Genomic DNA, 11,259 nt, shown 5'->3' with positions numbered 1-11,259 from the left:
AGGGAATGACAGAACCGATATTTACCAGGCACCAGTTGTATATATTACACATGCCATCTCCTTTAGTTTGCACTGCAACCCTGTGGGATCAGTGCTGTTCTTAGACCTATTTCACAGGTAAGCAAACTGAGGCTTTTAAGAGGTTATATCAACCTCTCAAGATCAGACAACAAACCATAGTTCAGCCAGGTGTCGCGGGGAGGGAATACTTACTAAGTGCTAAGCACTGTATATGTATTGGTTCACTTAGTCCTCAACAACCCTATGAGGTAGATCCTGTTTAGACACCCCCTTTTTTCAGGGGAGGAAACTAAGGCTTAGAGTGCAAGAGGGAGGTCCTTTGCTCAAGGGCATGGAGGAGATTTGAATTTAGGTTTAGGGCTGCGCCAGGAAGGGCGCAGCAGCTGTTAAAAGAAGGGGCCCCCCTGGAAGGAGGGAGCTGAAAGCCCTCTCCAACACCCACCCCGATTCTGGATTCAGACACAGACATTTCTGTGACATCCTAACTTCCCATCTGCTACCCCAGGCCACAGCACCCAGGCACTGGGGCTCCCCTAGGCAGGTTTTTGAGGCATGTATTATTTTTGCAACATGGACATACATGTACCTCCTCCTGGTAGTGCCTGGGTCTGCTGCAATAAGTTACCCTTTCCCCATTCCCATCTGTATGGGAACTTCACATTGCAGCAGTCACCAAAGCCTAGGGCATCTGAATGAGCTTCCTGAACACCACATCCAGGCAGAGAAGAGTTGTGTCATAATGTGCTCCAGCATTTGGGCCTTGAGATCCCCTCATTCAGCCTCTTGATTGTCCACAACAGCCTCTGCCATGCTTCAGTCTAACCTATGGAGGGAAGGCTGAGATTCCTAGCGCCTGGCAAAGCCACGGGCAAGGTCCAGGCTGGTACCCAGGAAAGCTGAAACTGAGGTCACTGGCTCCAGGATTTCTGCTGCCCGTTGGGTCTCCTGGCTGCCTGGGTTAGCTGCAGGCACTGGTTGTAGAATGACACGGGGCCTCTCAGGGGCCCGGAAGGCCATGCCTGCCTCTCGTCTGTGCCTTTATGCTGGAGCTGGCGTAGCCTCTGCTGAAGCCTCCGCAAGTGCCGGGCTGACACCTTGATGGCCCTAGGGTCTCTGGAACAGCTGTAAGGAGAGAAAAGTGGGGCAGATGATCAGGGCTGACAAGGATCCCACCCTACTCTGCAGACAGGGGGGCTGAGGCCCAGAGAGAGAGAGGGCTGGAGCCAGAGTCACCAGCAAGGCAGAGAGGGGTGAGTTTCACGGAGAAAGGGTATAAAAACCACGCTGGTACCTGGAGGCCTGGGATCTGCCACTAGCTGGCTGTGGAAACCTGAGCCAGAAGCCTCAGTTTCCTCATCTATGAAATAGGAAAGTTAAGAAGGAACTGGCTTTGAGAATCAGAATCCAAATGAAAGCAGGGCACCGTGGCTCACGCCTGTAACCCCGGCACTTTAGGAGGCTGAGGTGGGAGGATCGCTTGAGTCCAGGAGTTCAAGACCAAATGAGATTGTGGATTAGGAGTGAGTTAAGTACACATTTTGCTGTGTGCCAGGCAGGGATTGACCTACGTGCATCCTGCCATTTCCTTGGTTCCTACGACCATTTTACAGACAAAGACGTGAAAACTTGGAAAGGTGAACCAATTGCCAAGGTCACGTGGGAATCAAATGACATAGCCAAGATGCAACCCACAGAGGCCAACTGCAGCGCTGGACCTGGGGCAGCAGGGGGTAGAGGGATGAGGCTATGGATGGGAGCTCAGAGGTCTCCCGATCCCTTCCCTTACCCCCTTGGCCCAAACACCCAAAGTGGGTACAGGCAACCTATCCCTTGAGAAAAGCCCCCCATCCCTCCTGGCTCTGACATCACTTACTCTTTGCCTTCCACACAGTCCAGTGGAGGGGCCAGCTTGAAGCAGGTTGTGCCCAGCAGCTCCCAAAGCATGTTGGTAACCTCGGATGGGCTGTGGAGCCTCAGGAAGCGTGCCAGACTGAGAACAGAGGCAGGCTCAGGCCGGGGTAGGGCCTTGCCAGCCAGGGGCCCCTTCCCATGCCTGGCAGCAGGCAGCCCACCCCACAGGGGTTCAAAGGGGCCTCACCGGCGCGTGCAGTTGCAGTGGAAGAGGGGCTCTTGGGCGCTGTTGAGCAGCTGGAACTTGATTTCCTGGGGTCCAATCTGGTGCTCACACTGGTCCAGGTGGCGGCGGAAGCTGCGGCAGACCCGGCGGGCACCTGAGGGGTGGGTGTGGTGTTGATGGGAGCCCAGTCCACCAGGGAGGCCCCACCAATGCCTGCGCCATCCAGGAGAAACGCCAGCACATGTGCTCAGTCACACACACAGCCTCCTTCCATTTCATGCCTTCTGAGAGTCTCTGTGCCCTCAGTGTGCTGCCCTTGTGGGAGTGCCTCCCTAACGCCAAGTCCCCAAACAGTAGTACTGCCATGGGGGACGCCCAGAATACTGATGTTAGTCAAGAAAGGCTTCCAGGAGGCAGAGGCTGCTAAACTGAGGCTGGGAGAGAAGAGGAGGAGAGGAGGAACAGCATGTGCAAAGGCCTCGTGGTAGGAGAGCCTCGTGCTTTTGAGGAACCAAGTGAAGTTCATGAAACTAGAGTTTTGACTGGGGGTAGGGTCTGCGGGGCCAAGGCTTGAGGGCCTCCGGGTGTCGGGACATCATTGGCCGAGATGAGGAGTGGTGGTGGGTGCACAGTGGGGCGTGATGTGGTCACATTTGTGGATTATGAAAATCCAGTGCTGCAGTGCGATTTGATGGGAGAGGTTGGGAGATCCCAGGAGGAAACTGGGGCAGGAAAAGAGGCAACACATGGCTACCCCCGAACAGAGGCAGGGATACCCCCTCAAGTCAGGAACCCCCAAGCTTAGGTTCTGAGCTCACCCTGAGGTTTTAGGCCACCCTGTGGGCCCTGGAGGCCTGTGGGGGCCACATCAAGCCTGGGAGAGACCATAGGGTCCTGGAGGACTGTGGTGTTGGCTTTGCTGGGGCGCTTGGACCCTTTCTGCTGTGGTGGCCACTTCTGAAGGTGCTGCTTCTGTCGAGGCTTGGGAGGGGCTGGGCTCTGGGAGCTGGGAGTTGGGGAGGTGGCCCAGGAACTCCAGGAGGCATTGTAGAAGGTTCTGGGCTGAAGGCGAGCGAGGGGCACTGTGCCATATGTCCTACACCTGGGGGATGGCAGTTGGTGGCAATTGGTGACTAGAAATCCCTCCTCCCAGAAGCCCCCAGGGTCATCTCCACGGAGACCAATCCCCTGCCGGTCCCATTCCCCATCCCACTGGGTTGTGGGGGACACCCAAGAAGGGTCTGCATCCCGGGCCCTCAGGAGAGGACATACAGAATGGGACATCATTCCCTGGAAGACAGACAGACAGATAGGTCTCCCTCACCAGGTTTGGAGCCTGGGATCCCTCTCTGTCTGGAAAGGGACTCAAGGGGGTGGCCACATACCCGCCCCACCAGTACCACGCCACACACGCCTCCTGCTCCTCCAGCACAAAGCAGGGGATCTCCAGCACGTTGAAGAAGGCCACGCCCACGATGTCGGAGATGGAGTCGCGCTGGTTCTGCAGGCATCGCTGGAACCTGCCCAGAGCAGATACTCAGGACCGTGGGGCATGGAGGGCTGTCTGACTCCTCCCCCAGCCCACCCTGCCACTACCAGCTGGGTGGTTTGGGGTCCAAGCGTCCCTTCTCTCTGGCCTCAGCTTTCCTACCTGCACTGTGGGGTCCAAGCTGGCTGACCTTTAAGATCCTCTGCAATCCCAATGTCTAGTTACCCAGGGACTGGGTAACTCTGCCCTGTCCCTGAGCTCTGTGCCCTCGCTGCCTGCCACCAACCTGGTGTCACAGTCACAGTGGGAGATGGTGTGGAATCGGTAGTTTCGGATGCCATAGTTGTACTGCAAGGGTGAGATGTTCTGTGGGCAGCGGTCATGTTCCCGGCAACAGAGATCAGGTCCCTGGAAGACCCCTGCAGGGAGGGGAGGGGGCACCAGCTCAGCAGGGTCCTAAGCATCACGCACCAGCTATGCTCCCCTGGTAGCAAGAGGGTAGAGACCTGGTTCTCATCCCAGCCCTGACACAAATGCCATGGGGGTCCTCAGACCAGTCACTCTCCCTTCTGTGGGACTCTCAGAGTTTCAAAGTTGGAAAAGAGAACCCAAGCTGCAGCCCCTGTTGGGCAACTCTAAATGCCAGGCAGGCCACCCATAAATACATGGAAAGGTCTTCCTCGGGGGAACTGGAGTCTGCCTCCAGAGTTCCCAAGCCCGCGCCCCAAATAAAATCCAAAATTATGAATGTGTGTATGACGAAATGGCAAACAGGCAGGGTGCAACCTTTCTCATTGGCATAAGGAGGTGTTGCCAGGATGCCAACCTGCTCTGACTCAGGTGCCACGTCCTCCCCCAACCCTGCACACAAATGCACAGACATCTGTACTGAAAGTGTAAGAAATTCGTCTATGTTTATTACCATCTAAGCAATAGCACTCTTTACTAAGCATTTTCCACATGCCTGGCACTTCCCATATCCAGGCTCACAGCCAGCCCTGAAAAGGAGGTATCACCTTTACAGGTGAGGAAACAGGCTCAGAGAGGGGAAGTGACTTGCTCAGCTTGTATGTGCTGAGGTGGGATTTGAAGCCAGCCTTTGGTCTCAGCATCCATTCCACTGGGAACCCCGTGCCCACGAAGCCTCCTCCAGGGTAATGACTTTTTGGCTCAGTTGAGCCTGGATGCTCCCCCAGTCTGCCCAGTCCCTTGGATGGTATTTAATGAGGACTCCCAGGTTTGAATAAGACCTTCCCCAACCATGACCTCATTTAAGCACCCCATGAGGAGATTTGTGATTACCCTCACTTTATAGATAAGGAAATTGGGGTTCACCATGGTCAAGTCACTCTCCCACGGACACACAGCCTAGGAGAGTAAGGGCTGGGGCTAAAGAAACCTTGCCTCCCTGATCAGAACCCCCAGCCCACACACCCCTTATGGCTCACCCAGCTCTGAGGAGTTCCCAGCAGAGTCTCCAACTCCACACCACAGTGTGCCAGGCATGATCCATCCTCTCTTCTCTCGCTGGTGCCCTCCACCAGGGACTCCACTCTGCCCTGCTGCTCGCTTCTTCCTAGCCCCTGCTGGACTCTCCTCAGGCCCTCGGCATGCCTCCCACTGACTCGGAAGAGTGGCCAGTGCTCTCTGCAGCTCAGGTCCAGGGGCGTGGATGAAGGAGCTCCGGGCAGTGTCATGAGAACAGAGGGCACCGTAGGCTGCAGTGAGCTCCGGCTCATCTTCCCAGCTACATGCCTGCAGCCTCCTATGCGCATCCCAGCGGGCATGGATCAGGGTCAGTCCCTGAGCATCCTTGGCCAGGAAGCTCAGGGACCCCAGTGGGTTGCCAGGGACGGGCTTGGTCAAGTGGCAGGAGGTCCTGTACCAGTGGAGGGCAGGGGAGCCCCCCAGGGCCACCCCCAGGAAGCCCAGCATCCCGAACAGCCCTTCCAGAACCCCCATTCTGCACTGGCCCAGTCCAGTCAGACAAAGCCCCTGGGATGCCTGCCCTTGGTGGCCCCACGAGGCGGCAGCTGAGCAGTGGAACGGAAGCGGAACCCAGCAGGCCCGGTGCAGCGGGACCAATGAATGGAGCTGCTGGAGGAGGAGGAAAGAGGCTGGAGTATGGGGTGATCTTGGGCTTGTAACCGAATCTACCGGCCGGGCAGGATGCTGATTGGCTGAGGAGTGCACTTGCCAGGGCCCACGCCCCCATTCTGCCTGCCCTTCCCAGCGCCATCCAGTCACCTGCTGCCAGCCCTGCCTGGATGGGGACTGTGGGAGCCAAAGCCTTAAGCTGTGGGATGGGGACCAGGTGGGGGCTTTCGCATCTCCTTGAAGGGAAGGAAAAGGGTTCAGGAGCTTGGGGGAGTCCCCTAGAACCCACCCTTGTCACCCTTACCACTGTCGTGGCTGCCACACCCACCTCCATCAGGTTGGCAGGGGGCCATGGGCCTCTGCCAGAGCTGGGTGAAGGAGGTGAGGGCAGGGCTGGGGCTCTGAAGCTACCACTCTGGGAGCTCCCAAGGCTTCTGGGAAAGGGAGTGCCACCTGAGGTGCTCCCCTGCCAAGTCCTGGTTATTAGAAAGGCATACTCAGGGGACAGGGCCCCAGGGCTCCCCACTTCCTAGGACTCCAAGCGTGGGCCTAGCCTTGCAGCAACCCTCCTGGTCTGATAACTGGGGGAGACACAGCGGGAACAGGCCTTGAGAGCCGCATAGAGCAGGGCTGATGCTCTGGATTTGAAGGAACTATGGTCCCCAGAGTGGCAGAGAGTGGCCCACGGTATATGTCTGTGGCCACCTCCATTGCCGGCCACCTGGGGGACACAGCAGGCATCATGTGTGCCTCATGAGACAGGAGTCTCTCCATCAGGAAGGGGCTATACCCAGGGCTTGTTCCTGGGTCCCAAAGCCCAGCTTCCAACCATCTAGTAAGGCCAGGGTGCTTACACCCATAGTGCAGATGAAGAAACTGAGGCGCAGTGAGGGTGGGAAAACCTCAGGTGACAGGCTTCAGCTGAGGAGGGCTTAGAGGATGGGAGTGTAGTTCTTGGGGGTCTGGCTGGGAGTCAGGGCTGGCCAGGACAGTGACTTGTCTGTCATCTATCTGCCCATTAGCCTGCTGCTTCCCCAACCTCCCCCTGCCCCAGGTTCCATCTGAATCTCTTCCAGGGGATGACCCCAGTGAGGTAAAGCCAGAGGCAGAGCTGGGGAAGGGGAGCTCACTGTGTGGCAGAGGTGGAAGGGGGCTGCAGGATTGGCAGGTCCATCTCTGTAGTTTCAGAACCAGCCTGGGCCTGTGGCTCAAAGGGTCTAGCTAGGAACAATGAAGAGAAGGGAAAGAAGTTAGGGGTAGTCCAGGGGCCAAGCCCCTTCTCCCCAGAGGCTGAGAAAGGGGGTGTGGAGCACAGCGACTGGTGGCAGAGAAGGTAGACTTGGGATCCCCGAGGGCAAGGATGTAGCTGAACAAAAGTGAGTCCCTCTGCAAAGAGTTCTGATGTTTGAAAACCCATCATGCTGAGACTTCCTCCCATCATAGGAACTGCCACCCACCTCTGCCTCCTTTTCCACATTGCCGAGCGCTTCCCTGCCCATCACCTGGGGAAGCTGGGAGGTGTGACACCAGGAGCCCAGCTTTCGAGGTCATACAGTTCCAGCTTGGGTTTCCGCACTGACCCTAGGCTTGGAAATCTTAATTTCTCTGAGTCTTAGTTTCCTCATCTGTATCATGGGCATAATCACAGTAGTCACTTCACAGGATGTTGGGTTAGATTCCCAGCACAGTTCCTGGCGCCCAAAACACCATCACTAAAGCCTCAGGATACCCCTGGCCAGGAAGCCATTTACTCAGGAGAAAGCAAGTCCCAAGATTTTGGAGCCACAGCATCTGTGATATCTGAGAGCTCGGGCTAGATGGCAACTGTGGGAAGAGTGGCCAGGACTCTACCTGCCTGGGTCACTCCAGGCTTGTCCCTGTCCCTTTCTGGGACTCAGTTTCCCCCTCTGTACAGTGAGAAGTACAGTGGAGTTGACCTTTGAGGTCTTTTCCAGTCTGGGTCCCAAAGAGCAGCAGGCTGGAGCTTGCCCAGGCCTTGAGGGAAGGTGTCACTGAGCTTTCTGTCCAGACTCCACCCAGAGACATGTCAGTCAGCCACAGGACAGGCTCAGAATCCTGCCTGCCACCTGGGTGTCCCTCAGAGGCCCCGGAGCAGAGGGCCCAAACCAGCAAGACAGGAAGGCCTGGGTCCTGCAGATGGAAGGGGGTCTGAGGCTTTTCTCTGGCTCTCCACCTGTCTGGGTAGGGCAGGGTGCAGTAGGAGCCAATGGGGAGTAGGGGTGGGGGTTCATGAGAGAAGGAGGGGTCCTGCCTTCCAGGAAGCCTCCCAGCTTCCTCCCAGTGTGATCGTCTATCCCTGTCTCTCGCCATCCGTCCCCAGCACGCATTGTCTCCTTTTTGGCTTCTCTCCCATCCCTCTGTCTCTTGGTCTCTTTCTCTCTCTGGCTTTGATTCTCATTTTTTTCTACCTCCTCCAAGTCTGTTCTCTCCATGTTTCTGTCTCCCTCTCTAACTCTCCATCTGATTTTCTCTCTATTTTTTTCTGTCTCTCTCTCCTCTTTCTCTCTTTACAGTTTTTCATTGTCCCATTCTGCTTCATTCTCCCTCACCTCTCTCTCTCTCTGTGCCTTCTTACCTCCCTATTTCTCTTTCTCATGTTTCTGCCCTTCCATCTCTATGAGTATCTCTCTGTGCTTCTCTCTCTCTTTACCTCTTTTTCCCATTGCTTTTTTTTTTTTTTTTTTCTTCTGAGACAGAGTCATGCTCTGTCACCCAGGCTGGGGTGTAAGGGCTCAATCTTGGCTTACTGCAACCTCTGCCTCCTGGGTTCAAGCGATTCTCCTGCCTCAGCCTCCCAAGTAGCTGGGATTACAGGCGCCTGCCACCACACCTGGATAATTTTTGTATTTTTAGTAGAGATGGAGTTTCACCATGTTGGTCAGGCTGGTCTTGAACTCCTGACTTTGTGATCCGCCCGCCTCGGCCTCCCAAAGTGCTGGGATTACAGGAATGAGCCACCGCACCCAGTCTTTCACATTGCTTTCTTAATTTCTCTCTTTCCCTCCCTCATTTCCTCCCCCATCTCTCAGTTTTCCTCTTTCTGTTTCATTGTCTTTTGGTTTCTCTCCTTTTTTCCCCTCACCGCCTCCTCTAGCTCTCATTTCCTTCCTCTCTGTCTCTCATTTTTTCCTCTGTCTTTTGTTTCCCTCTCTGTGTGTCCGTGTGTCTGTGTCTGGGTCTCTCTCCCTCTCTCCTTCTGTGTTTCCACCTCTCCCTCTCTCCTAATTCTTCTCTCTTCTTCCTTTCTCTGCTCTGTCCCCTCCACACCGTGACCCCAGGCCCAGGAACACAGAGGGCAAACCCCCTAACCCCATGTGCCCTGCCCTTTCCCATTCATGTTTTCCCAGACATGACTTCACCTGAAGCTCACTACCCCTGCCCCTCCCTGGGGAGACAGGCAGGGTGGGGCTTCTCATCCCATAGTTGAGAGGTGTGGAGTAAGGCCCAAGAAGAGGAGTGGCTCACCCAGCAGATCCAGAGAGAAGCCAGCTTCAACTTCCCCTGGCGTGTGGGGAGGGCCTCTCTGGGGCCTGGGAGACTCTTGGATCTCCCACAGCCTCCCAGCTTCAGGCCTTCCTTCCCCAGTGGCCTGAAGGGTGCCTTCCCTCTGCCCCATAGAGCTGGCACTCCCAGCCTTACCCAGGGGCCTCTCTGTGGCTCTCTATGCCAGGAGAATGGGGCGGGCTGTGCCTAGCTCCAGAGTATTCTGTGTTCATTCAAAAACAAGTAGTTACTGAGTCTACTATGTACCAGGCACAGGTTGAGACTCTGGACACAGCCTGTGAAAGAGAGAGGAAGGGAGAGGGAATAGAGCAGTCAGAAGGGGTGGAGAGGGAATTCATGTCCCCGGGGAACTGGGATCTGGCAGCCACAGAGAGGGGCCAGGGCCTGGGTGTCAGCTGGGTCCTCTAGGAAACTGCTGCCAAGCTAGAGTTAGAGGTGCAAGAGATTTATCAGAGGAAATGTCTATGAAAGATAAAGGGGGAAGAAGCAGGACTGGGCAGGGAAAGCCTTCCGACCATGTTTCAGATCTGACATCTATGGGAAGAGAGGGGAAGGAGGGTTGGTTGAGAAGAGCCTCATGTTGCAGTGCCATTCTGAAAAAGTCTCAGCCAGCCAACAGGGAGCTCTGGTGCAAAGACTGCCTGTAGAAGAGTCACAGTTGGGCAGAAATGGCCAAGCCCTAGTGTCCCAGCTGTGACCAGACTTTGGCTGGGGGGCTTCCCAGGAAGACAGTGGCTTCTGCTCTGCAGATCCTGATGGTGCTGCGACTGGAGGTTGTTAGAAGACTGCTGCCACATCTGGGAAAGTACCCACCCATTTGCTGGGGCAGTCTCCACTGCAGACCAGGAGAGGAAACCCAGTAAGACAGACAGAGTCAGGCCTCTGGGGAGGAAGCCCAGAAGGCGGTCTTCTTCCAGGAGATCCTAGGGTTATGGAGTACAAATCTATGGCTATAGGACCATGCCTGTAAGATTTCCAGGTAGTTCAGCCTCTAGCATACCTGCCATCAACGAAGCCCAGCCCTAAGTTGAGGGAACAAAGAATGAGACGCAACTTGTGTCTAAAACTAAACATCTCAGTAGATGGGAAGAAACACATTATTCAATTCAATAGCATATTAAACTAGAATGAAAGAGAGACAGAGAGAGATGGGGAGTCATGGACAATACAGAAATCATTCTAGGTCACAGAGCAACATTAGAAGCTGTGGTGGTTTAAAAAGATGTGCAGAAATTCTTTGATACTCCTCCTTTCAAACGGTGGAGCCTAATTCCCCTACCTTGAGTATGAGCTATATTTAGTGACTTGCTTCTAACAAATAAAATGTGGTGGAAGTGAGGTAACTTCTGAGACTAAGTCATAACAGGCATTGTGCCTGACTTCTTGCTCTTCTTCCTGGATGACTCTGTGGAAGCCAGCTGACATGTCACAAAGACATTCAAGCAGGACCAGGTGTGGTGGCTTACACCTGTAATCCCGACACTTTGGGAGGCTGAGGCAGGAGGGTTGCTTGAGACCAGGAGTTTGAAACCAGCCTGACTAACATGGCAAGACCCCGTCTCAAAAAAACAAACAAACAAAAAAAACAAAAACAAAAAAACAACGAAAGAAAACAATTAGCTGGGCATAGTGGCACACACCTGTGGTCCAGCTATTTGGGAGGCTGAGATGGGAGGATTGCTTGTGCCCTGGAGGTTAAAGCTCCAGGGAACCATGATTGTACCACTGCACTCCAACTGCAACAGAGTTGCAGGATCTCACTGCCTCAAAAGCAAGGCAAAAGAAAAACAAAACAAAAAACAAAAAGGACATTCAAGCAGCCCTATGAAGATGCCCATGTGGTGAGGGAGGAATTGAAGCTGTTAACATCCTTGTGAGTAAGCTACTTGGAAGCAGACCCTTAAGCCCCAGTCAAGCCTTCAGATAAGTACAGCCCCATCTGACTTTTTTTTTGGTAACAGAACTTTTGAGACGCAATTCACATACCATACAATGCATCCATTTAAAGTATACAGTTCAATGTTTTTTAGTATATCCATAGTTGTGCAAC

General features: G+C 54.6%; 1 protein-coding gene across 1 annotated transcript; it reads right to left on the bottom strand.

The window, feature by feature from the left end:
- Positions 1 to 20: 20 nt before the first annotated feature.
- Positions 21 to 5,713, bottom strand: PLA2G3 (phospholipase A2 group III). The gene is made up of 7 exons (XM_005567568.5): positions 5,036 to 5,713; positions 3,874 to 4,006; positions 3,484 to 3,618; positions 2,917 to 3,200; positions 2,120 to 2,252; positions 1,895 to 2,011; positions 21 to 1,143 (listed from the first exon to the last, which is right to left on the bottom strand). Exons 1-7 carry the CDS (start codon positions 5,547 to 5,549, stop codon positions 930 to 932), a joined length of 1,530 nt encoding a protein of 509 aa, XP_005567625.3. The 5' UTR covers positions 5,550 to 5,713; the 3' UTR covers positions 21 to 929.
- Between the last annotated feature and the right edge of the window lie 5,546 nt (positions 5,714 to 11,259).

This window comes from Macaca fascicularis, chromosome 10, assembly GCF_037993035.2.
Source record: "Macaca fascicularis isolate 582-1 chromosome 10, T2T-MFA8v1.1".
Taxonomy (NCBI): domain Eukaryota; kingdom Metazoa; phylum Chordata; class Mammalia; order Primates; family Cercopithecidae; genus Macaca; species Macaca fascicularis.
Note: the sequence above shows the minus strand (reverse complement) of the source record. Positions and strands in the feature narration are given on the sequence as shown.

Coding starts and splice junctions, on each gene's coding strand:
- PLA2G3 (XM_005567568.5), bottom strand. CDS start 5,549: ATGGGGGTTCTGGAAGGGCTGTTCGGGATGCTGGGCTTCCTGGGGGTG. Junction 4,007..5,035: donor TGGGAACTCCTCAGAGCTGG/GTGAGCCATAAG, acceptor CCCTCCCTGCAG/GGGTCTTCCAGGGACCTGAT. Junction 2,253..2,916: donor GGGTGGCCTAAAACCTCAGG/GTGAGCTCAGAA, acceptor CCCACCCCTCAG/GTGCCCGCCGGGTCTGCCGC.